This window comes from Saccoglossus kowalevskii, chromosome 22, assembly GCF_978046115.1.
Source record: "Saccoglossus kowalevskii chromosome 22, keSacKowa6.1, whole genome shotgun sequence".
NCBI classification, from domain to species: Eukaryota; Metazoa; Hemichordata; class Enteropneusta; family Harrimaniidae; genus Saccoglossus; species Saccoglossus kowalevskii.
The window spans coordinates 20,363,518-20,390,594 of NC_140662.1; the positions used below are offsets into that span (position 1 = coordinate 20,363,518).

General features: G+C 36.3%; 3 protein-coding genes and 1 long non-coding RNA gene across 4 annotated transcripts; 1 reads left to right on the plus strand and 3 right to left on the minus strand.

Moving 5' to 3' along the window:
• The first annotated feature begins 303 nt into the window (after positions 1-303).
• LOC100368471 (2-Hydroxyacid oxidase 2-like) lies at positions 304-9,778 on the plus strand. Its single transcript, XM_002734335.2, has 7 exons — positions 304-446; positions 5,539-5,690; positions 6,304-6,593; positions 6,904-7,113; positions 8,110-8,268; positions 8,595-8,664; positions 9,219-9,778. Exons 1-7 carry the CDS (start codon positions 304-306, stop codon positions 9,281-9,283), a joined length of 1,089 nt encoding a protein of 362 aa, XP_002734381.1. The 3' UTR covers positions 9,284-9,778.
• LOC144350811 (uncharacterized) lies at positions 1,637-4,583 on the minus strand. Its single transcript, XR_013420352.2, has 2 exons — positions 4,289-4,583; positions 1,637-1,970 (listed from the first exon to the last, which is right to left on the minus strand). It is a non-coding gene; the product is annotated as an uncharacterized LOC144350811 (long non-coding RNA).
• A 762-nt stretch (positions 9,779-10,540) lies between the features above and the next one.
• On the minus strand, positions 10,541-17,776 carry LOC100368326 (3'-5' exoribonuclease HELZ2-like). The gene is made up of 9 exons (XM_085496047.1): positions 14,684-17,776; positions 14,371-14,456; positions 13,861-14,004; positions 13,591-13,722; positions 12,801-13,390; positions 12,246-12,479; positions 11,625-11,781; positions 11,299-11,466; positions 10,541-10,954 (listed from the first exon to the last, which is right to left on the minus strand). The coding sequence occupies exons 1-9, from the start codon at positions 17,650-17,652 to the stop codon at positions 10,842-10,844; spliced, it is 4,593 nt and encodes a 1,530-aa protein (XP_085352173.1). The 5' UTR covers positions 17,653-17,776; the 3' UTR covers positions 10,541-10,841.
• Positions 17,777-20,733: 2,957 nt separating this feature from the next.
• On the minus strand, positions 20,734-23,310 carry LOC146729110 (3'-5' exoribonuclease HELZ2-like). The gene is made up of 5 exons (XM_085495813.1): positions 22,943-23,310; positions 22,519-22,705; positions 22,234-22,359; positions 21,149-21,666; positions 20,734-20,866 (listed from the first exon to the last, which is right to left on the minus strand). The coding sequence occupies exons 1-5, from the start codon at positions 23,308-23,310 to the stop codon at positions 20,734-20,736; spliced, it is 1,332 nt and encodes a 443-aa protein (XP_085351939.1).
• Between the last annotated feature and the right edge of the window lie 3,767 nt (positions 23,311-27,077).

Here is a 27,077-nt window from a genome sequence, read left to right on the forward strand (position 1 = left end):
GGCCTTCTGACGCATGTGCAGGTGACGACTCCCCCGCTTTAACTAACACATGACGACGAATAAATAAATAAATAAATAAATAAATAAATGATTGCATTGACGTCTAACATACTTACCCCGTAGTGTTACACAGACAGAAGTTTGAATCCTAAATAAGATAAACGACTTAAAAAAAATACTCGTTCCAGTACTCATTCGATTACCACACACGTGGCATTTCAACCATGATGATCTGCTAGCTGTTAAATGTATTTAGCAATAAATTGCTTTAGCAACCTTATCTATCAAAATAATCCGTCTACAATGGCACTCAATCATCAACTAGTTTGTCTGGATGATTATGAAAAACATGCTGAAAAATACGCGTCTCTGAAAGTCTGGAGCTACTATAGCTCTGGAGCTGACGATGAAACTACGTTGGAAGATAATAGGAGATCATTAAGAAGGTATGTGACACGTGGTTTAAGTGCATTCACACAAACGCGTGTCTGTGTCCCTAATCACCCGACACAATTCTGATATAGCATGTAAAACAGTGGACTTCGACCCCCTAATGCAATAGTGAAGTATGGTATTACAACTATACTTTGATTAAGGAATACATAGGCCGCGTATACCATAAGATTTGGGATCAGTTTCTCGACATGTACACACGTGCAATAGACTTGAGTGGTATACTCGCCAGTGGTATACCAAATTCACTTTAAAGGTAGTTCTAGGACAGAGAAATACATGTTTATTCGTGCAATATTGATATATGTTAAATAGGTAATGGCGGTTTACACTTCCGTTGCGTACGCTGGTGAGGTGTTTCTGAAAACGTACAGTGGAGGAAAATATTCTATCATTTTTGTTGCAGGGTGTATATTAGGAAAGTTTGTTATGAGAGTTCTGATTATTATATAATCGTCTAATCGTAGGTATACGCTAGTATTTCTTGTTTTCTGGTTTATGTGCCCAGGTTGATATAAACACAATGAGCAAGTCACACGACCTCAGAGTCACACTCAGAGTCACACTCAGAGTCCTTTCCACGCGACCCCCCTCTCTCATTTTTTGCTTTTTAGCTATTCTAACACTGAAAACACCATTGATATGCATCCTTCTTAAAGTGATTTTGTATATATATTACATTTGTTGATTTGCATACAAGAACTCGTTGTGTTCGTGTTTATGCAAAGCACAGGATCTGAACTGGTGTCATCGTTTGATATGTGGAATTCTCGAGGTAGTTATTGACCAATGAGAGCGCACCATTTCGTCTTATGACATCACACTGAAAAACTTAAGAGCGAGGGTAAACATGGCTTTTGATGTATGTGACAGAAACAATAGATTTAATCCAGAGTTAGCGGGACCAGCGCAACACAAACGTGACCTTGATAATAGGATTGTGTTCAAATAATAGAAGCTGACATTTTTGGACTAACATTATGTGATTGAAACACAAAATATAAGTATTAGAGGGATTACAAAAGAGGCTATAGTTAATATGGGCAGATGATTTGCTGGAGCTGTTGGTAAATTTATGTAATTGATTTCGCTGTGACAATGTATACATGTATGAACAATTATGTGAATATAGTGTTGTGTGTTATACGAAGTAGGTGATGTCTTACGTCTTTTGGCTATGTCATTTGAATCAAGAGGGTTAAAGTACTTGATCGGAAAGAATGATTATATTTGTTCTTTGGCAGTGAATGGCTTATTTGTACTTGACTGTGACCCACCCACCACTCGATTGTAATTTGGCCAGCTGCTATTAGACATCACTCAGCATGACTAGTTGGAAGACAACCATGTAAAAATAGTGTGAATAGAATAAACGTCTGTAATGAACAAGGAAAAAATACAGTTTTTATTTTTTATCTTAACCATCAATATACAACAAGTTTACAAAAAAATTCGAGTAAGAATAAAGTAAAAAGTTGAACCAATAGGAGATACAGGTGATGGTTGAATTATCTCGCCTGGAAGAAAATAATAAAACAAGTGGTAAGGATTATATATTGTAATGAATGATTTGAGTAAGGTGTTGAGTAGAGGAATGTTCAATAAGAAGAACATTGTTGAAATGCTTTGGATATGATTGGACTTTCCTTAAATTAAATCTTGAGGCACATTGTAAATAACTAGTGAGAGGATGCTGAAAGCACTACCGTGCATTCAAGTATCCTCTCAATGAAAACACAGGTTATGCACATTATAATGAGGTAAATTAATGTTGTAAACGGAGTGTCATGATTAAATCTGGTATGATGTGCATGGAACGACTCATGGTGCAAAAGCAGATAAGTGTCGACGGAAGACCCAAATGATAGGTATCACCACCGACCAATTTGGTAGTAGTCATATTGCCAAAAATAAGTATATGTGCAGCAACAATAAACTGTACAAAACCAGTAGTTAACTGTTTACAAGACAGTATTATAGACCCATATCATGCAAAGTTACAGGGTGTTGTACAAATATACCCCCTTACTTTTAAGGCTATTGTATGTTCATCCAACTGTCCATTCAGAATGAATAAGAAATCAAGTAGGTGCAAAGAGACTATATAGAATGTAATTGTACTTCATAGAGTTATCAATGATGATATCAATTCCATCAGACTGATAGAACCGGTAAAAGTAATGAATTTATCGCATGGCAATGGTAATGTGTCAACTGACATATAATCGGAGTGAATTGACCATGTGCAAAAACAGCATTGTTGGTTTGCATAAGACAACCCACACACATGCTATAAGGAGTAAACTTCTTGTATCACCAATGACAGGGCTGTAAATGAGTCAACATCAAACCAGAAACATAGAATGTAAATGCATGGACCTGTTTGTACAGAATCCCAGTTCATCCCTCATTATTTATGTGGACCATGTTAAAAAGATCTCAAACCATTATGAGGCCAATGAAAAACAAATTTGGTGTTTCCAGTATTAGAGTAAAATCTATTGGGTAGTTAGGCAGGGATTTTATTACACTGTAGCCTCGCTATAACGAACTCTTCGGGGGACATACAATTAGTTTGTTATAGTGAAATGTTCACTATAATGAAGCACACAATACATTGGGTTTGTTGTGAGCGGGAGACACGCTATGTGTTCATTATATCAGGAAGTTCATTATAACGGTGTTCATTATATTGAGGTTACAGTGTATTTTAGATTTATTTTTTCCCCAACATGTTCAGTCTATATCAAGTACAATCATTTTAAACAATTTTTTTTTACATGATGATATTACTATCAAATTTTGTTTATTTTAGAAAAAGGTAACTCATTTCCATAATAATAAAATTAATAACAAATGACAACACATATCATTGTTTAAGGTTGAAGTGAGTGGCATGAACTGTTGATCGGTGGTACCATTTCAAAAATGGCAGCTGGCAACAGAAGAACCTTCACTGATGTACATGTGTATGTAGTGAGCACAAGGAATTGGCCCCTATCAGTTTCTGCCTAATAAATGACAGTTATGTACATTCCTGCTATGGCCATTTACCTACAGTAGCAATATCACAAGTATGATAAAAGCCCCCTGATGTACACATTGCAGCTCTTGCTGTTTCTTGCATGTGACAAAAATCCGCCTAAATCACAAGAAACTTGTAGTGAACAGCCAGCCATGCCAATGTGGTGAATCAAATGCAATTTCTTGCATGACTTTCTGCTCAATATTATAGTGTGTGGTAGCCTATGCCGAATAATCAATGGTGTGGTCACAAATGATCATGAAGATTAATCATGATCACATACTTCATATACATTATAACATTACATTAATGGGCAAAGACTATAAATCATATCCTTGCCCCTAGACATGGCTACATCCGAGGTCATCATTTTGCCAATGCCATTCTTGCATGTCATTATTGCTGGTTGCATAGACTAGACTATTAATGTACAAGTATTTACACATATCGGCATTAATTGGTTTTAGATGTTATTTTATTGAGATGCATCGCGACAACTGTGGCCGTGAAGAACCGGTAGGTTAGGTAATTGTTACTAGTCGCACCGTGCACACACATCATATGAGTTCACAGGCCATAGACCTAGTAAATCGCTGTCATCATTTATATACGATGCAATATTTATTTTTGGTCATTAGTTTCTCTGATTCATGACATCATGTGCCAATAAATCCTGAAAATTGGCTTTGCTAAGCGATGAGTCGTTTAGTACAAAACACTGAATGATCATAGCATGGTGTGCAGAGTTTTAGAGGTAAAGCAATTGTTAAGAATGTATTAAAATTTGTAGAAAAGGGCAAAGGCTCTTACCTTAGTACAATGTCTGTACGGCGTCCTGGGCTGGCTGGCAAAATAATCACGTCATCGAAAGATGCGTGTACGTGTACTGTAGACAATTTCCATGACGCTGCATTGCATGCGTAGAGTCAACGTCACGATTTCTGCGTATCAATTTTTCTCCGCCTTTTTCAACAAATAATTCACTTTTTTCTCATGGGAAAACGTCGTCAATCTTATTTTATTAGCCTGAACTTTGTCTTGACAGCGCAAATTATACCCAAATAAACGTCTTTGGATGATTTCTGGCACCCAAAATTGATTCCCGACTCAGTCCTAATTACGCGTTTAGGAATGACCTGGTGATTCAAAATTGACCTCGAATGAAAATACTGCCGCCTACGGCGGGTCGCGGGATATTGCGTCTAGGATTATTGAACCAGGTGAATTTGTTTTATATAAAATATTGTTATATGTTAATATGTTTTAAATAGTGATTGAAAACAACGTGTCCAATGAATTTAACTACTCTTTTAACACTGGCTCTCTTTTGCAATTTAATGTTCCGTGCCAAACGATGATGGTACCATTTGTAGTTTTATACTTTCAATTTAATTTCAGTGAACGGATCGCTTCAATTTCAAGCATTTTAAACAAATTGAATGGAACATATGTGTTTGTGAATTTTGTGTGTCATTATACCAGTAAATCCGCCAGTGGTCGTAGAAACCCCGGAAAGTCTCATGGGCAATAGGCGTTACAAAATGCTTACTATAGTTACAGTCAATGAAAGTATCATCTTTGGATTTGAATGAAGGTCCGAGATGAATGTTTTATAAATATTTATAAATGTCCATAACAAATCATCTACGCCTTGGTGTAACAGTTTTAGACTAATTTATAGTAAATTTTAACCTAGAACAATGTACTATTCATAAGTTTCTCAGGACGTGATAGTCCATTCGATTAAGTCATATTTTTTCAGGGTGATACAATGCCTGTACAATTTGGATACATATTTATCATGTGACAATACCAACCAGGTTAGCGCGAGCAGGAAACTAAACCTTGAATACAAATGGCCCCCGAGATTTTGTTGAGAGCTGCAGAATCACTATATTTACCCCCTCTTCAAATAGTGTTCCATTATTTCATCACGTCCACTGTTCTATTACCCTTCCCTTGCGTGCAGGAGGACTCCATACGTAATCAATTCCCGATGACATTACTAACAAAGACGACTATTAAGATCAAATCATCGACAAATGTTCGTGTTTTCATAGGATTCGCCTAAGACCAAGAGTTTTGCGAGATGTCTCGATCCGTGATTTAAAAACTACAGTTCTTGGCAGTGAAATCGATATGCCTATTGCCATATCCCCAACAGCATTTCACGGCTGGGCTCATCCTGATGCAGAAGGTGGAACAGCCAGAGGTAGGAAACATTATTCCATAAAGACGATAGTTATACATATCTTATGAGTTTTTCTACATTATTGGATTTACGAAGAGATTCTGTAATTTTCTTCTGTTTAGATTTGTTGGCGAGCAACACATTATAATTACATGAACACATGTTTAATACGCTTGATATTATAGGGACACGACTGTTTTATTAGTTACGCCGCTTCCAAAACACACACAGACGTAATCTGTGAGCGCGCATAATCTTCGTCCCACGAACTTTATATTACAATCATTTGTTATTGTATAATGAAGGAATGAGTCATGTTGAAAACCATATTTACGGTTTCAGGGCGCTTTGCTAAAATAATTACATTTTTACAGTAAACTAAATTCTTAGACTTTACACTTTCCGCGAGGAACGACAACTAGGCATGGGTGAAACAAATTTGCGTGCATGGGCAGTTTGACGTGGAGAGAATCGCAACTAGTGCCTCACGTATATACAATTTCTATATTTTCTGATATCTGAAACTACCATATATATTATCTTCCAATATAGATCCTAACAACCATTAAATTTGTAGTAAACACATAAAAATAAGTCAATTACTTACAGTTACACTCACTATATTGTATTACAGCTGCAGCAAATTTCAAAACTTGCATGATACTCAGTAATATCAGTACGCTGTCTCTCGAAGAAATTTGTTCGATTCGTCCGGATGGCGTGAAATGGATGGACATCTATGTTTGGTCTAACCCACGTTTAACCGAAGATATGATTTTGAGGGCCGAACGTGCGGGGTGCAAAGGCATTGTTGTCACTGTCGATAACTGTAAAGTTGGTAATAAACGAAGACTGGCCCGTGTAACTGGTAGTGGTGTTGGTAAAGACTCGACTGTGGCTAATTTCATGACATATTTGGAGAGGGTAAGTTTTGTTAATTGTATTATTGTGTGATGAAACTGAGATCGCAAACGTAACGACATTCTTTTACCTTCACATTGGAGGAAGTGGTATGATTTAGTTTGCGTAATAAACTATAGATGATATCAGTATTACGTTTCAAGATAGAACACAGCATTCTGGTGGTCACACATGAACGAATTCGACTGACTGATAGATCATGTCTGTTTGCCCAACGCATTGCTAAATATAAAATAACTCACATCCCAATCTATAAATGTTCACAACACATAATCTGTAATGTCTAGAAGATTAATACACATATATTTTACAGGGAATCATTAAGAATCTTGATGAAGTTTCTTGCACAACTCCAAGTGCAACGTGGACTGACATTGATTGGATAAAGTCTATAACCAAATTACCCATAATACTCAAAGGCATTATGACAGTTGAAGATGCATTGATTGCAGTGGAACGTAAAGTGGATGCTATTATGGTATCTAACCATGGTGGGAGACAGTTAGATAGTGTACCAGCAACGGTAAGTCTCAAATCTCGTGAGACTGGATAACTCATCAACATCATTAATTGGTCTGGTTGACATATATAATGTAGCATTAAAATTCGAATGTCATAACAACCAAACAAATATGTTCACGTATATGTAAAATGCGCTTGTGTGATGATACTACCACGGACAACTGCCCAGTGCATTTCCATTATTTTATCAATCGAGGGCGCGCGTCATATGACAATTAGCGACTGTAGCTGTAAAGTAGCAACAACGTGAATGTTTATAGATTATGAATATCTTAGCGTTATATACGATGATAGAAATACCCGATTGTGAAGGTGTTTGTTTGATTTTACAAAATGAGATTTAGATTGAATTTGTGCTACTTCCTCGAAATCGTATTTACCGAATCAGTCCTGGGATACCTGTAACAATTGTTGGCACTGCCAGTTAAGCGGTTTTTCGCAACACATGTCTCGGGGTACTAGTAAGACTTCCCGTCCACTTAACAAATACCGTCTATACCAAAATGGGCAGCTAGTGACTTTTATTTCAAAGGGAGACAGTATGGCAATGGTTGATCTATAAGCCAAGACACAGAAATTTTAATTATTGGTGACGCGGGCCAGAGTGTTTTAACGGGTTTAGTTCACTGTACGTGTGTCTGAGCCGTGTATAATGCGACTCTATTGCATTATTGTCACATTGGTGCTTACCAGGACGTCTAAAATATGCTAGGAATTTACCAGGTGTCCAGTGAATTGAATATTATAATAAATCAAAATAAATCAAACTTAAGACAGGCATTATATTTCACAATATGCGTTATATAAATGTATATGAATGAAGCATTGTCAGTTGTTTTATTAGTTATAAACTGTGAACGTCCCTCTCAGAATGATTTATTCCAGCCTGTGGCGATTTGGATGTCTTCACATCGCCATCTTGTTTTCCTGTAAATTATTTGCGGTAGTATTTACTGTTTTAAGAGAGTTTAATTTCAAGAAATTCCATTCTCCGCAGATAGATGTGTTAGCAGGGATATCCAGGGCTGTAGGTGATAAAATAGAAGTCTACATGGATGGTGGTGTTCGTACAGGTACTGATGTATTGAAAGCATTGGCTCTTGGTGCTAAGGCTGTCTTCATTGGTAGACCAATCGTCTTTGGATTAGTGCATAGTGTGAGTAATCGGACTGACATTTTAACCTTTTTTGCATATTGTATTGTTTAAGCAATGATATATACTTTTTATCATCGAGTCAAATTATTGTTTTATTATCTGCATGTTATAATTGGAAAAACAGTGCAAGTATACTATGTACATACAATTTGTTACAGCCATATTTAAAATTAAATTAGGGAAAACATGTGAAATAACAACAAAACTAGTTATTTTGCTGACAAACTCGTAAACTGAAAACCCAGCCGTGAATATGCTCAAAATAATGAAATGAAATTCCAGTGAGAATAACGGATTGTACAGTAGTGTGCTTTGTTGTAACTCAGGGTGAACAAGGTGTCAAGAACATTCTCCAGATACTAAAAGAAGAGTTCAGTTTAGCAATGACACTATCAGGTAACTACTCACATTGTTATTCATACTAATCGAATTTTGCAACATAAATTTTCTTTAGACTTTAGATTAAAAACGATATCAATTCTCATAAACTGACAAATGTGAAGCCTCATCTGTGACAAGAAGGACATCCAGGAGGAAAAATCGCTTGAACGAACGATGACTGCGTGCAGTCACAAAACCGCTGTATGTTAGCCCGTGGTAACGTCGCCATGATTGTTTTATGTAAATATATGGATTTTTCATTAGCTTAGCGACCTTGCAATAGGCTAGGTAGCAAGAGGTAGCTAAGAACACGTTTATGCGTTAAATTTATTTTCCATGATCATACAACTATTAGAACTTAATTAATATATTATAAGAGTAATATTAGACATAAAACAGTAGGAATTTCAAGTTTGCATTCCCTTGAAATGGTATCTTGATTGACATTGTGATTTCTCCGGCTGCCTAATACAATGCAAACATTTATTGAGGTCATGTGTGTAGAATAGCAATACACTGCGACAATACGACCATCAAGTGTACTGATTAATTTCATTGTTTCATTACAGGCTGCAGGACAATACGAGATATTTCCCGATCTTTGGTCATAGAAAATGCACCATCGCGTCTATGAATGAGTAATGAGTAATGTTCTATGCGTGTACACGAGTTCAAACTACGGTCTTCCTACATTTATTTAAAATTGTCATTATTCCAAAAATTAACAATTGATCTACTGAATATTAACATTTTCGACTAATTGCATTCTGGTCCACGTGATTGAATTACATTTGCTTTGTGTGTTTTGGTATTGCAATGTTGAAGAAGTTTGATAATTTCGGTAGGGTGTGTTCAGTTAGGAATATTTGGTAAACCATTTTTATGTACATTATAGAATAATTAAATTATACCATCAGTCGAAATAAATAAGCATATCCCATGAAATTAAATTACAAATCGAAAATTACAAAAACAAATACGCGACAAACGAACATATGACAATACGTGGCCATGGTCATATCATTGATGTAAAAACGAATGTAATCACTAAGAATATGAAATTAAGTTTTTATCTTCTACAAACATCTAATAATGTAAATTAATAAAGAAAATACATTTATAAACATAATTGTGAAATGTACATATTTATGTATCAAAGAGAAGGTTCGTAGAGGTCAAGGATGTATTTTGGTCAGTGCCACACATACAATAGCATTTTTATATTGGCAGTGGTGTTGCCAGATTACTAAGTAAACACTTTTTCTATTCAGTAATTCATAATAATAGACAAATATATTGTAGTACAAATACTATTGGAGTATTGTATTGTCATACAGGTCGACCATTTGAATATTATGCAAATTTGTCATCGAAAACAAACATATAATACCATATATGTTTCATATAATGCAAAGCAAATATTTTGATGTATCATACCCAAAACATGTACAAGCTTTGTGTTTTTGTTCGACTCTTTCTCGCCATCTGTATTAATTTAGTACATTTTATGTTTTACTGATTCTAGGCTGGTTATAGATTTTTCTTCTGATCACTTGGTTGTTAGTATATGTTCACATTTTATACGTCTGAGTAAGTTTATTGCGCCGTCATGCAGTTAAACTGGGATATCCGGCATCACAATTTAGTGGGGGGGGGGAGGGTCAGTTAGCTCAGTGGACACCGTGACGATGTCAAAAACAAAATATTAATGTTGAATACAATTGTTTTTGTCCAGTATTTCAGCTGACTTTAATTGATCTGTTTGCGATTAGTTGAAGTTTAATGCATAACATCATCAATAAGGTTACGTTGACGACAACTGACTAGAATTGTAGCCCGCTTATGGTTGCGGGAATATTTGACTGATAACACAATAACTATTAAACTCTACTTTACTGAACACGGTATTACTACTGCTATTTATTTCATTATAAATTATGGCATATACATATATATAATGTAAACATATACAACTAATATAAAAATCCATTATCACCAGTTCAGCAAATGAAGAACGCTATTAAAACATATATATAATTTACATATATAAAAACACGAAAGTTATTTATCCTCATGTTTGAGCATGGACGGGTGAAATAGATGTTTAAGAATGAGTAAAATAATGGTTAGTAAATAATATGCACAGGAAACGTATTTCGCTGATGAAAAAGTAAAATCGCACTTCCTTAGAATCAATAAAGTTTAGATGACGGAAAATTTCGTGCATCAACGCAGCAATTCTTCCGTCTGTATTCTTCAAGTAATCTACGCCAGTTGTAGTCTGTTCGCAGCAAGTTTGCATTACCTGTATGTGCAATGAGAACACGGAATATTATTAAAATAATTGGTAGTGTATTGGGAAAACATATGTTAGGCTAGTAAGTGTGTCTTTTTGTTTCTGAGATATTGTGCAAAGAAACTTTAAAAATTTTGTTTGCTGTTTTTTTTTCATTTTTATAATATTTGCTCACCCACCATCATACGGTGACGTGACGCGTATATTTTAAACTGATCCTGATGCGCACGAATTCATATTTGGCTGAGATATAGTTTATGGTTAATGTTATACTACTGATTAAAAATTTGTCATTTGTGACATGACAGTTGAATAATATAAAAAAATGATAAAATGATAGATGTGTTACTTGCCTATAATTATAAGTCCCTTCCTGGCCCGTGTAAGAGCCACGTTGATTTGATGTTCATCTGTTACAAAGCCCAAATTCTTTTTCAGCCACCCCTTTGTTGGTCGCTCCTCAATTTCCCGTTGCGGTAAAGAACGAACTGTAGAAAGTATGATATAATCTTGTTCGCTTCCTGGAAAGAGCACAAATACAACAACAAATGAAAAGGTGTCATTTACGATGTGTTACATTTAACATGGACTTTTTATATATTAATGTTACATAGAGGTTTCTTTTTATCCATTATGACCGAGTCGTTACAGTGTATATAGTACTCTTGAAAACACACACCTTGAAAACCAATCACGGAATTAACGCCAATGTTTTGACAGTTGACTCCCTTCAGTTCTCCTGTAATTTCGTGACACTGAGCTCGATACTGGGATAGGATCTGTATCCGTGACTTTGCAAGTCCGTACTTCGTAGTCAGTATCTTTGCTATGCGAACCTGTTAATGTATGCAACATATTGTTAAACAAGTAAACATATGGCAAATGTTAATCTAAAAAAGTATATTCTAAGCATATAACGTAATAATCAATGTATTACTTATTACATTCGTTTTCATATTCTTTAATCTATATATTTGTATTACAAATTGGCATGTTTACTAAAAAACAATCTCACTTCAATTCAGATTTGTACTATTTTCTAGTCACACATATGCACCCACATTTACCGAATCTATCTTCTCGCTTTTTTAATATGATACATCTTGAGAATAACTTCGTATAATTTATGGCTGGTTCCACAACCATGCCTGTTTGTTGATTGTATGACACACGGTAATGACATAATATTCTGTGTCAACTGTGATATTACAGGTTTTTGAGGTGTTTCTTCGAAAGCGCGCTGCACGACGACGACGACGGCTACCTTGTAATATTTCAATGAACAAGTGACATAACTTACAACATCTTTCACTTCCTGTAAGTTTTTCTTTGAGTGCTCACTTCCTTCGTCGGTAGTTACTTTCAGGGATTCCTCCTTCCCCACAGAATGACAGAATACAGTTGGGACGTGTTTTCCCCCTGGCCATACGCCGTCCATTGTAGTTTTTAACTGTGATCTTTTCAAGACTGTTTCAGCTGTCTCAAGATCTCCATCATAGAACTGGTTGTTTGGAAATTCACATATGGCATTATGCTACATTTAGAAATAACATAAAACCAATTATTGTTTTCATTTACAGTATAAGTTGAATGGATCAGTTTGTCTAAGGCGTGATTAATTAGATGAATACATATACACGAAAGAAACATATCGATATTAATGTCGCGCAGTGGCAAATACTACTGTGCTGAATGACTTTCCAGGATATTGAGGAATTAATTTAATTATATACAAGGAAAAAAAACCTCAAAATCTGTTTACAATTCAACGACAACTGATTCGTGACTCGAATTCCCCAAAGCATGATTGATCAAAATATAAATTAGTTAGAAGACACTTCCCAGATCTACTTACCATTCTGTACTGTATTTTCAGTCTTATGAAGTGATTTTGATCGCAGTAACGCTCTAACAAAGACACTCCTAGTCCCATTTGATTTGATAAATTGTGTGTAACTATCGGTTGTAGTTGACGATGATCTCCAATAAGGACGACCTGTTCGGGATTTGCTCTCACCAGTGGAACCAAAGTTTCCGGCTCTGTGCACATACCTGCTTCATCTATGATGCACTGCAGAATACAAAGTTTATCCAATCTCTTACTGGCTGCTTCTGAGCATGTGCAAAGTATGACGTCACATCCTATTAGTGCATCTTTCTCTGCCTTCTTAATGAGAGCCTTGTAATCCTCAATATCTTTCTTTGATGAGGGAATTGCAGCATTTCTGAATCGGCTGTCGAATTGTCTTATTTCATTACCATATTTAGATGGTGCTTTTCTGATCACTCTGTGTAAGGCAATGTCGTCAAGAGCCGGACTACTTTCGGCATTATTTCCTCTTTTGTATTGTGTAATATCGGTCAATCCTGGAACAGGGTAGTCTTTCCCCTCCATGCTCTTACTGTACATACGGATGATATTCATATCAAACCGTGTAAGGTAATCTGAATAAAAGAAGTTATTGTTATTATAGTGATGTAGATTGTCATTATTCAATTAGTAATGTCATTGTCTAATTTCTAACAAGGTCATACGTGAAAATTATGGCATGGTTTTAGTATTGTGTTTGAGATAAATGTCCCTTCATTATTATAGTAATGACGTTTACTTATCAATTTCAGATTCTGTATTAAAATTATTATACCTGCTGCGACATCAACGGCTTTATTAGAAGGAGCACAGTAGAGAATACGTCCTCCTTTCATTGATGGTTCATCTCGATTTGACAATACGAAAGCATTGGCGAGATTGGCTGCCATGTATGATTTGCCAGTTCCTTGAAACAAAAAATATAATGAACATTATAAAAAAAGTACCATATTTGTGAGTATTTGCTTCATAACAAATGTTGGATGTATAATAAGCGAAATTAAATTGCTAAATAGTCACAATTGAGTACAAAGAAAACACGTACCTGGCGGTCCCTGAACAACTGTGAATTTGTTTTCCAATGACATTTTGATAGCATGAAACTGGTCCTCGTTAAGACTTGGAAGGCCTTCTCTTTTGTTGGTAGACACTTTCATGACTAACCGTCGTAGGCTTTGTTGTCTGGGAACTAAGATGATATATACATTTTAGGTATATTGTTAGAATGATGTGATATTACTACAACAATAACAAAATCACCCACAACGCCATGTTGGATGAATAGAATGTATGCAAGATATGGTGTTAGATGAGAACATTATCATCTCTAAATCAAACTTCGTCCCAATGCATACAAGCACAGTTGATAGGAAAATCGAAAGTTATGCTACTCTTTCAGATCGTTAAGTTTTTAAGAAACCTCTTTAACAATAATCATAACAACGTTTTTATTCGATAGTGTTGCTAACATAACAGCATTATGTAGTGTTAGATCTGAACAAGATAGCATAATGGTATGTATAACAACAGTAAGATATGGTCATCTCGTACTCACTTTGACGCTTTGGTGGATGTCCAAGAGCAATCTGTTGTACAAATTCACTTGATTCACGAAGCATTCGAACAGTATCTTCAACTCTCCTGTTACAAACAAATAGTCAAATGATCATAAACAATATAATCCACTTGATAGAAAAAAAAGTATTTAACAATGGATAACTCGATCAGTCCAAATTTACTGAAATAAATGTAAGCTATCATGAATTCATCAGTGCTTAAGCTCATAGTTTAACATTGTAGTGGTGTTTTCTAAGCAAAAACATAAACAAACGCAACTGGTTGTTGATTTAATGACAACTTGAACTAACCTATCTGGTATTGACTTCTTAATAATCTCCACAGTACATATTTGCTCCACTGAAGACTGCTCACTTGTAAGACATTGTTCTAAGATATTCACTGATGTGGATTTTAGTTTAATATCAACTATGGTGGTTCCATCTTCACTGCCATCTTTTTTCTCCACTTGCACTCGTGATACAATACAGTGAGCAATCCAACAGAAGTTGTTGTCAAAAAAAAGTGTGTCTCCATTAGTGAACTTAGGAGTACTTCTTTTTTTGACTGAGAATTGTTGACATTTTACACAAATGTAATCATGCCCTTGGTCACCAATTGATGAGTGAAAAGTGATATGTCTACTTTCGCAGAAGTTACTTGGTAAAAAGAAAGTGCCAATATACTCCCCCTGTGATGATACAGACCATGTAACTGACAAAGACTTGATGAAGATATTTTCATTATGACGTACAGCAGACTCAGCAGCAGACATAGAGAGTATTGTAATCCATCTATTCTGATAATTGTTAATGTCCCAACCATGTCGGTTTCTGAGAGATGGCATTTTCTTCTCTGCATTCACACTGAAACAACCAACAGCGTCTTTACGATGTTCAATACAAATACTAAAATCCTCTGATAGCTTCACAGACTCTATATTTGGACTCAACATTCCACGACTATAGTGGGCACCGATCTGCAACTCCAATACATCACTCATTCGAAAATTTCTTGTAAAGCAGCATGGGTCAATTCTATTTCCTTTCTTGTCTATTCTTTCCGAGGATATGTCATGGGTAACAGCATTTTCCCTGTTACATTTTCTTCTTTCTTGTTCCAGCTGAGTAATAAGCCTACGACTATTATGTTGATTCCCATGCAAAACGCTCATAATAAAGTTGTACCACGTTTCAGTAGAGGTTGCGAAAGTGTGCCGCATTCGTTGCAATTGAATTGTTGTGTTATTTGGTGTGGTTGGTTTGACAGTATTATTTTCACCAAGTTTAGAATCATAAATATGCTCTAACCAAGATAACCTCAACGATTCTGTAGCTTCATCATATTTTGGTTGTGTGGATATTTTCATCAGGCTTAGTGGGATTTTTCGCTCAGATGATGGGATGCTTCTTATTCGCAGGATTTGCAGATCTATAGAACTGTCATTAGCCGTTTCAACAACTGCCATTGCCTTTAAAGGTGTATTATGTACCTTCAATGCAAACTTCAATGCTCTACAGTCACTCTCAAAACATTTCTGTTTGTCTTCAGTTTGGTTACACATGGTGCACATCTTCACTATTTCTTCCTTGTTGTACGGTGACTCATCGCCATATATGGCTGCTATTACCATTCTTTGAATCACAAGGTCCATATATCGCCGTATTGGTGATGTGCATCTTACATATACGGGACAGTTGAGTGTAAAATGTGGTTTCGTCTTATCAGGATCTGAACATACATATTCTGCCTTCTCTTGAATTCCATAGAAATGTACAGCCATCAGGAAAAGTTGTGGGAAATTCTGATCTTCAAAAGTTACCTGTTTTAGTGTTTTAATGGACCCATCACTGTGAGCGTCTTTAATGGCATCCCATACCTTGTCCATAATAACAAACTCACCATTAACATTATTTGCGGATATAGATGGTTTTGATGAAATATTGATGCTACATTTCATGACACTGTCAAATGAATCCAACCACTGCTCAAAGTGTTTCTTTTGAGGTTTGAGTTGGCGCCTTAAAGGTGTACATGACGGGTACTTTGCCACTAGCATCTTAGCCACCTCTGTGTTTGTCATAATCATCATTTCCTCTACAAGTTGTTGGGCAAAAGGGGTGGTGTGAGGTTCTTCCCCGTAACTTCCATACTCTGTAAGGAAGTGTGCCATACCAAGTCTTTGTCTTCTCATCTTCTGTGCTAATTCATTCAAAGAGACAAGTTGTGAGCTAATTTCATGGAACTCATCCTGTATGTTACCAGACGTTATTATTCTCTCAGCCTCTTCATAAGATAATTGATGAACTGGTTTGATTTTTGTCTGAATGATGTATTGTGATAATACATGACCAGCTGTATTCACTTCAAACAAGTGTGATAATGCATTCTTCTCAGTATTTGGTTGAAGACTGCAAGTCCCTTCACTCAACCATCGAGGGAGCATATGAATGGGATGTTTGTCTGGCAGATAGTATGAAGTACCTCTTTTTCGAGCAGCAATATCAACACTGGAGTCAACTGGAATATATGATGCCACATCTGCAATGTGAACACCTATCCTGAAATTACCATTTTCTAAAGTCTCTAGACTCAGAGCGTCATCTAGATCTCGTGCATCATTTGGGTCAATAGTGAAAGTAGGTGTAGCAAATAAATCTCTTCTAACACAATGGCTCTCAACACTTGGTTCAAGAGTGGTGCTATTATCTTTAACATCATATTTTGCTTTGAGAATGTTTAGTCCATTTTCAAGAGTGTTTCCCATTGGAAGAACATCTACAGCAACACACAGTGGGTATCTCCTGTTTACATTCCAATGGAGGAATCGTGCAATAAATATTTTCTGTGATCTTTCACTGGTTGTTACTTCTTCAATATGGTCTAGCTCAAAGTTTAGGAATCTTGTAATTCTGTATATTGGTAGACAGACAGCATGCTTGTTTGTTTCTTTCCACAGTTGTCCTTTGAGCCAACTCATCTTGGGAAAATTTCCATTGATAGGGACTAAAAGATTGTCACTATGCTCACCCAGCATACATGCTATCTTCTTCATTCTTGGTTCTTCGTGACGCTCCAAGATACCAACTACCTTCCCATATTTTATCTTTGTGTCAACTTTGTCATCGCCCATTTCAAGTATTTCATTCCTGTTTTCGTCCATTAGCTCAATAACAACAGTATCTTGATCCAAAGCTCGTCCTCGCTTAAGCTTGTTGGGAATGCGAATTTCGAAATCAGGTTCTTCGTCAAGTGGTGTAACTCTATCTTGTTCTTGCATCTGAGTTTCCAGTCGACATCGCTTATACTTCTCAGGCTGAACTTTGAGGTGCTCTTCAAGATCATGTTTTGGCAATTCCTTAAATAACACGTCTTCATTGTTGGGAAAACACTCTTCTCTGGGACAGGGATCAGAGGATCAGAATGGAACTCATCAGAAATGTACCCTGAATAATCATTGAAATCGTCATCTGAAAAATAGCTGTAGTCACAATCATCAGATAATCGCTCATTTAATTCTGTTGTTCCTTGTAAGAAATGGGTTTCTAGACTGAAATCGTCTGTATCTTCATTACATGTATAATCTGTGTCTGATGCATTGTACAGTGACACCATTTCATTTGCAATTATACTCCATGTTGGTTTAAACAATTCACTTAGATTGTGTGAATCTATTTCCAACAGGTTATCAAGCAGATCCTGGTTTCGGGCTGAATATTCCAATGAGTGCTTGTTATTACAATCCATCATTATAGAATGTAAAACTGTTGATCTCTCAGTCTTATAACAGTCTGGTCGGCCAGGATATGCAATAACATAGAACTTATTCCGCGCCTTGGAAATTGAACAGAGTAGTAAGTTAAGCAGGTCCATACTGTGCGTAACAATTGTTGGTTGAGCAGAGAGAAAAAGTATAACAACTAAAAACTCACTTCCTGAAAATAAAAAAAAAAACAGAACAAAACAAAACAAAGATTCGATTATTATAATTTGAAATTGTGTAGTAATGCAATAGACAGTAGCAATATATTTATAGTTATATACGGTGAGATGGACAAAATAAACATATAAGTAATTACTTAAGCATTTCTTAAAAATTGTAGACTTAATAAGAGAAGTATTACCTTGTATTTTTCTGAGAGTATTGACAACAATTGAAGGCATTTTCCTTCGTGTGAGCTCACTTTGCAATCTGTTTATCTGTTGGAAATATTCAATATGTATTACATATATATATATATATAAATAAAAAATTGGTCATATTTATTTTAACCTAAACATATAAACAGTAACTATTGCATCTGTACCTGATCTTGACATTCTACAATGATTCCAATACTTTTTTCATTGAATTCTCCCCACTCTTCAGGCCAGTCACGATAAAGCTGTTCAACTCTGTAAGTGATTTCCAGCATCTATATTGAACAATTGCATGATAATTAATGTACTCCAGTGTGTAAATATTAGTTCATACATGAAGCAAATATTGATATGTGCCTATCAAATTATTGTCTGTTCAGGAAATTGTTATAGAAACAGTTGGGTAATTATGAACTAGTTTTGTCTTTTCACAGATTTAAGAACAAATGTACTTGATAATTCTAATTGATATGTATATGTTCTATACCTGATATGTATCGATTTCCTTCAAAGATGGTTCTTTGACTTTAACTAGAGGTATAATTGCGTGTATGGGTATTATTTCGTCTTTAGTTGAAGATTCCACATTTCCAACAATGTTGATATCAGGGTACATATGTGTGTTCACAAATCGTCTGATGCCTTCTGTAAATCTATATATACGCTTAAGAAATAGTTGCTTAATAGAGTAATGGCGGAGAAACAAAATCATCGCTGACTTGTCACCAACTGTACATGATCCAACCTACACAGAAATGAGCAACAGTAATTACCATTCTCATGCTATATAATATTATACATCTGTCATCGTAACGCCATACGTTAGAGTGTGCCGTAATATGCAGTATTGCACTGGGTATTTCCATCCTACCATATTAGGGAACGCGAATTCAAAATATCGAACAATTACGCACGTAAGCGTCCTCTAATAATAAACACAAACATGGCTGGTCCAGGGTTTGACCGGGGCCCACACAAAGAAGATCGCTAAATCTGCTTGAAACTTTTTTGGGGGATTTCGGTATTTTCATGTATACTTGGAAGGAAAAGATGTATAATAATAAGGTTATTACGAAGATAAGTTGCAAAGTATGCACTCAGATAATATGTTGTTGCATCGACCTCTGCTGCACGTCGGTTGATACCCTACTGTAATGTTTTCGTGCATACTTCACAGTATTCTTGTAATAACCTCATATTATTTCAATCACAGAAACAAAGTATATATATGCATAATTGATTATGTTTTATATACCTTACTCTCCAATTGCTGTGCCAAGTCTCCAACAATAATGATTTTTCCACTTGAACTTGTCAAAGCAAGAGAAGGAATGATGGATTGGTAGGCTGCTTGATCAGCTTCATCAATAAACACATGTGTGAATCTGTTAGCCATACCACGTGTCAGAAGGGAGTGACAGTTATTAGTGGTTGTTATAACTATACGCCAGTTTGTATTACATTGTTCTTGAGACTCTTGCCAAGTAAATGAATATTTTTGGAGAGGTTCTCCAATCTCAGACATGGAAACACCTTTGGGCAGCAACAACCGTATGATATTCTGACAGGGATATTTCTTTACATATTTAACGATATTTTCAAGGTGTACCCTGGCACAACTGAAATAAGATTGGAAATTGCATTTATTAGCATTGCATGACAATGACACATAGCTATATCACGTAAATATATAAACAAACAGTTTAAAAAATGTTGAAATACCTGACTGTGTTAGTGGATATCAGAATTATATGCTTTCGATACTTTCTAATGCGTTGTTCTAATAGAATAGCTGCAGCAATATCAATGACAGTAGTTTTCCCGCTGCCTGTGGGGCCGAGTACCATCAGTGGTGAGCAAGGACCTGTTATCCTCTCAGAGCAAATTGTGAGTAAAACTTTGGTTTGAATCTTGTCAAGATTGTATCCATAAATGTAACCTTCCTGTTGAGTATCAGATGGCATTGTTGCTGTTTCCATGACTGTTTTAAAGTGTCTATCATCCACTGTCAATTAATCCAATCCATCCCAGATTGCTTGAAAGAAACGTCCTTCAATAATAGGTTTACATATAACTTCAACGTCCTCTCTGACGTTAATTGTCGTAATGAGGTGGTGTGAAGGTAATGTCAATGATAAACATACTTTGTTATCAGCGGTTGTGGACATTTCATTGATGACTAAATCTACAAATACAGCATCTGAAGCAGTTCCAGGGTTTATTACAAGAGAACACGGTTTATGTAACCTGTCGAGTACAGATTGGCAACATCCCCAATCAAAGGATTTTGATCAAGGTGAACTGCGACATTGTCACCTCCATGCCTGAGTGTCGCTCGGCCTGAAAATTCACATCTGTGTAAGTAAACAAAAGTAATACTATCAACATGTATTCAGGTATGTGCACTATGGCATAGTCATTAAAATTCAAATATCGGAATATGATAAACACTAAACAGAGATTAGACTAGCTCAATAATGAGCACAATGTTTCAAAACAGACAACATCGATTCCTTCACACTAATCAACTACCAACCTTAATATATGGTTGAACAGAACCATCAGACTAGCTCAATAATGAGCACAATGTTTCAAAACAGACAGCATCGAGTTCTTCACACTAATAAACTACCAACCTTAATATGTGGTTGAACAGAACCATCTCTTTCAAGCACAGTTGTCGACGTTGTTCATTGAAGTGGGAATATGATGATTCAGAAAAATCTCCTACTCTGAAAGACTGATAATCCCACCAAGATAGCATTTGGAATTTGTAGTATGGATATTCATGTTGTGCAACAGGTACCACATCTTGTCCATTTGAAGTATGACATCCATGAGAGATGGGGTCATTGAAGTAGTCTATGAACACAGACTTTACATCAACGTCGTCTTCTGTGAGGTGGATTTCCCCTGCATGAACTGCAAGTCGTTTTACAAGGAGGGGACGCTCGCCAAAGTCACAAATAACCCACTGATGGTAAACACCCTCATTTGTTGAAGAGAATTGAACGTTGATTTTGTACTCGCCATTCTCGCCTATGATCAAATCGCCATCAATGACTTCATCTTTAATTGGGTTGCCAGAATCATCAGCAAAAGTGAAAAACTGTCTACAAGGGTCCAACAGCAAACCAACCTTGAATAATCGTTTCTAATAATGTAACACATTATTGAAGTATTATTAAATACTATATATTTTCGATATCACTTACGAATTTATCATCACTCATATCCACTTACTATAAAAGTACAATTTTAAAGAATTAGTCAAATTGCACAAATTAGCAGAACCTGATTATAGCTGGTTACAATTTCAAAAAAGAAAATGAGCTATGACCATATTCATGAGTTCCATGGTAGATGGCTTATTATAGGACAATTACCATACATACATTGTGACACATACCATGACTTTCCATTGTGTCGTCATTGTAGACACTAAACATAACTATTGGCGGAACACACATTGGTCAACAAGCAAACTGGTCTAAATGAAGTATGTTGCGTACTGAGTGTTATGCATTTCTGTTTTACGCATGGCTAGCATCATTTACCTTATACATTAGAAATCCATAGACCAGTGATTGCAGTACTATAATAGTTGGGACATAATAAAACTATAAAACATTAATTGAAAAACATAACTAAACTGAAGCTACTAAACTTACACAACTACACATGTCAAATACAGAATAGTTGCTTTTCATAAAGTTCTTACCTCCTTCGATGTTATAGTAAACGAAAAGGTATGCATAAATGTGTCACAGTTTCTGGCACTCTCGTTCAACTCAACTAAATCCGGGGTTGTTGTATTCACAATTACATCAAACAAATCTTCTTTTATCTGTTGAAATATAGCACACAGTAAGTACCAGTATGTCATCGATGTGTGATCCCAATACAAGCTTATTTAAAAAACATCAGATTAACTTTGGTATATGACGGATATCATATGAATGCACTTGTATTTGATACATCCTAACAAGATATATTGTCTACTCACCACACTGTGTAAGTCGACGGATCGTTGTATGGCAGTCAATATTCCTCCTAAGTATACTGATTTGGAGTTTCCGTTTTCCTTCAATTTCTTAATGTGTCTGTAATGTACTCTGTCTTTCCACTCTCTCAGTTCATCATCGGAATGTGCATAAGGACATAACACTGTGTTAACATCTGTGTCACCAATACTAGGGTTGAGAAATATAGAAAGTAGTTGTCGGATGTTAAGCCATTCGATCAGGGAACAAAATATGCTTTAACAGGGGTGAACAACTGAAGATCAAATATTTAAATGTGACATATTGGCCAATGAAGATAGTGTATGGGTGAATGTCGATAGGTTTACGACAAATCTGAACTCCCGACTATACAGAGCACACTAATGTAATTGGTGATTGGCAAAACGTTTTTTTTTCCACACTTACTTTGGACATAACTGTAACTCTGATATATTGTCGACTCCCCAGGGTGGTGGCCGATAACACCAGAATCTATCACTGTCAATGTGTTGACGTCGACGATGTTCTATCGATCTACGATGGGCATCGAGATGCCGATAGGAGCTGAACTTCTTTGATGGACAGATGGCACAGAATATGCTGGGAACTGTATGAACAGCGGTTTCATGTTTTGATATTCTGTCTAGGGTAATATTTGGATCACCGTCATCAGGCTTATCTGAATGCTGTGGAGTTATATTGTCGACGGTATTACGCGATATTGTAACTATGTCTTCAAGCTGTCCTAAAGTGAGAGCTAGAAATAATATATATTTAATATAATAATTAGTCATAATACTCAACAGTTCTATTCAGAAATTAATGGTATGTGTAAATGATGGTCAGGCATATTCTGGATTAATGGACAGTCCAATTACCTTTGTTGGTGAGTTGAAATTTCCATACACAAATTTCTTCATTTCTTCAGTTTCAAATATTTCTTCATATGTCCGTGCAATACGCACCTTCAGTTCTTGAATGCCATCATCCTAGAAACAATGTGGTACTTTAATTTAATTTCAATTAAATTAATGTCCATACAAACACTGTAGCAAACGATCGAGTATGTATGTATGTCTGTATGCGCATGGGAAATCAACGTATATAAAGAATATACGACTCAACGTACATTATACAGAAGTCAAAATACCACAATACCTGTCCAAGTATCCGCTCACTTCTTTTAATATACACATATGCATCTTCGAACTGTCCAAGGTGAGCACAGACTTCAGCTGTTAATAGTAGCATATCTGTGTTGCGTGGTTCCACTTTCAACGCTTGAATAGAATACACATATACAACAATTTGCATTATAATTATGTAATGAAATACTTGTGTTTATATTGTGAAGGTGTTCTATTTATGGAAGAAATTCGAATGAGTTTTTTGTTCTAAACAATTTGATTGTTATTGGCTAAATCATCAGAAGGTGAGTAACAACTAGCAGAACAAATCCCTAGATATATCTAGGGTTACGACGCAGCCAAATGTAAATGTTGATATTCGCAGAACTGTCTTATGTTCACCATTTCTTACCTTCATTACATTGTTCCAACGAACTACCCAGTGCTGAAATTCGTAGAAATGGGTTCCATGTCTAAAAGAAAGAGTGTAGTGTAAAACACCAAATTAAGCATGTCAAATGTTGCTTTCCAAAACGTCGCAGTGATCGCTACAAATTTTGTGTGGTTACCAATTACCAATTATTATAAATTATTAAGATTTTCTTATATTGAACAAACACCTCACCGGTAAACGTAAAACACATCTAATGCGTTTCATGGTTAGAGGCACCCTCATGTGATGGTCGGTGTCCGCTGATCCAAACACTTCCATTCGCAGACGATGAAAGGTGAAAACGTCATTGTAGTACTGCCAGGCGTCGATGATATATCCGTCGTCATATAAAACGTCACCTTCTTGCTCCAATAAATACAAAATATTTGTAGATAGATGTGGTTTCAGTATTTCAGTTGGCACATTACTGAAAAACAAATGCATTATTTAAAATATTAATTGAACTTGACCCCCAATCACTCCATCGTGACTGAATAAGAAAATAATTCCATATATCTACAAAGAGCCACGCCGGTTCCAAATGTTAAGTATTATTATAATCTCCTCAAAGCCCAAGAATCAGTATACGTGCATTATCGTGTTACCATAGCAACGTGTGATGTTACGTCAGTTATTGGTTGTCATCAGTTTTACCTTGCTACTAGGTTCTTTATCACATCTATTTTTGCACGTCGCTTCAGTCTTTCATCGTCCATAATAATGTCATCCATGCTGTCATCAGTTGAATCATCCACGGTGTAATTTATTACATCATCCATCGAAATATCCACTTCATCGTTTTCCATCTTTGTCTGTAAACAGACAAAAAAGAAAGAAAAATTGTATAGATCTTGAACCATACTATATAGGCGTGTTATTTACTACTGAACTTTATTTACAAAGGCATTTGGTTTTCCTGTTGAGTTTGTGGCACACTCATCCAGGGTACAGAAGCATTTGGCATCCCTGTTGAGTTTTTGGCACACTCATCTAAATTACAGTGATATTTGACATCCCTATTGAGTTTGTGGCACACTCATCTAGAGTACAGAGGCATTTGGCATCCCTGTTGAGTTTTTGGCACACTCATCTAGATTACAGTGATATTTGACATCCCTATTGAGTTTGTGGCACACTCATCCAGGGTACAGAGGCATTTGGCATCCCTGTTGAGTTTTTGGCACACTCATCTAGATTACAGTGATATTTGACATCCCTATTGAGTTTGTGGCACACTCATCCAGGGTACAGAGGCATTTGGCATCCCTGTTGAGTTTTTGGCACACTCATCTAAATTACAGTGATATTTGACATCCCTATTGAGTTTGTGGCACACTCATCCAGAGTACAGAGGCATTTGGCAACCCTGTTGAGTTTTTGGCACACTCATCTAGATTACAGTGATATTTGACATCCCTATTGAGTTTGTGGCACACTCATCCAGGGTACAGAGGCATTTGGCATCCCTGTTGAGTTTTTGGCACACTCATCTAAATTACAGTGATATTTGACATCCCTATTGAGTTTGTGGCACACTCATCCAGGGTACAGAGGCATTTGGCATCCCTGTTGAGTTTTTGGCACACTCATCTAAATTACAGTGATATTTGACATCCCTATTGAGTTTGTGGCACACTCATCCAGGGTACAGAGGCATTTGGCATCCCTGTTGAGTTTTTGGCACACTCATCTAAATTACAGTGATATTTGACATCCCCATTGAGTTTGTGGCACACTCATCTAGAGTACAGAGGCATTTGGCAACCCTGTTGAGTCTGTGGCACACTCATCCAGGGTACAGAGGCATGTGGCATCCATGTTGAGTTCATGGCACACTCATCCAGGGTACATTGGCATTTTGCATCCCCATTGAGTTCGTGGTACACTTATTCAGGGTACAAAGGCATTTGGCGTTCTTGTTGTGTTTGTGGCATACTCACCCAGGGTACATTGACATTTGGTTTACTTGTTGAGTGTATGGCACACTCACCAAAGGCACAGTGGCAGTATACCCTTGGCTGTATTTCTAACGTTGGAATACGACTCTCGGTGTATGAAATTGCGCCATAAACGTTCCAATTGGGAAAACAACAGGCGAGTTTACAGCCGCCGCTTGTTGCCTAATCAGAATGGCGGGATCGTGTACCACAACATCATTCATCACCACGCCTCGATGACGTCATGGCAACCTGAATTTATTACGTGTACTTTATGATTTGCTGTTTATTATTAAGGTTTGAGTCAAAACAAGACTCGATAGTGTTATCCTACATCGCAAAAAAGTATTGGACCACCTGTAAACTCTGGACATAACACGACGTTGACAATCAAAATTGGAATCCTCGTAAATAAAACAAAATCCAATTTCATTATTTAGTTTGCTAAATTACAAAGATCTGTCTTCGTGCTCTCTTATCACGCACCGATAGTCTGACCTTGAAGCTGATTGCAAAGGTCGGTGGAGTATGCTTTACTGCGCATGTGCTATTGCAGGTGACTCGAAACAATGGTGCTGGCAGTCAGAATTTCCACGGAGTGTTGCATTGTATAGTAGTGTGTTTCTAATAATAGACAGTTGGACAATGGACATTTCCAACTAAAATCATTTCAAGTTTAACGAAGTAATTGTTAACCAGTACAATGGTTTGTATGTTCTTTAATAATAATGACTTGATTTGTTTGTTTCCGCGCGAGGAACCTTCAAATGGTGTTCTATTTAATAGTTTTTGAATGGGTCTTCAATTTCATAAATCAATAATAAAGAGTATATGACATTAAACTTGGACTTGTATGTGACAGGTAAGTGTTGAGCTGCGTTTAGAGTGGGGATGTTCGATTAGAAGTTTCCGTTACTTGACAATGTGTCATGTTACTCCATTGTCACACAAAGGCAAAACAAATACCGTCCAGCCTTATTTTATGAATGCTCGGTATATTTTACAATGCAGTCATATCGTAAACATACCTGTAATGTACCCATCAATTGTTCTCCGTAGATGGC

What these genes read in the sequence shown, in the direction of transcription:
- LOC100368471 (XM_002734335.2), top strand. Translation starts at nt 304, where the DNA reads ATGGCACTCAATCATCAACTAGTTTGTCTGGATGATTATGAAAAACAT. An exon ending in TAGATAGTGTACCAGCAACG is followed by an intron (nt 7,114 to 8,109) that starts GTAAGTCTCAAA and finishes CATTCTCCGCAG; the next exon opens with ATAGATGTGTTAGCAGGGAT. An exon ending in TTTAGCAATGACACTATCAG is followed by an intron (nt 8,665 to 9,218) that starts GTAACTACTCAC and finishes GTTTCATTACAG; the next exon opens with GCTGCAGGACAATACGAGAT.
- LOC100368326 (XM_085496047.1), bottom strand. Translation starts at nt 17,652, where the DNA reads ATGCAAGAACAAGATAGAGTTACACCACTTGACGAAGAACCTGATTTC. An exon ending in AGCCGTTGATGTCGCAGCAG is followed by an intron (nt 13,391 to 13,590) that starts GTATAATAATTT and finishes TCTTTTATTCAG; the next exon opens with ATTACCTTACACGGTTTGAT. An exon ending in GAAGGGACTTATAATTATAG is followed by an intron (nt 10,955 to 11,298) that starts GCAAGTAACACA and finishes TTGCACATACAG; the next exon opens with GTAATGCAAACTTGCTGCGA.
- LOC146729110 (XM_085495813.1), bottom strand. Translation starts at nt 23,310, where the DNA reads ATGACTAATTATTATATTAAATATATATTATTTCTAGCTCTCACTTTA. An exon ending in GAGTTACAGTTATGTCCAAA is followed by an intron (nt 22,706 to 22,942) that starts GTAAGTGTGGAA and finishes TCTCAACCCTAG; the next exon opens with TATTGGTGACACAGATGTTA. An exon ending in CTGTTCAACCACATATTAAG is followed by an intron (nt 20,867 to 21,148) that starts GTTGGTAGTTTA and finishes TTACTTACACAG; the next exon opens with ATGTGAATTTTCAGGCCGAG.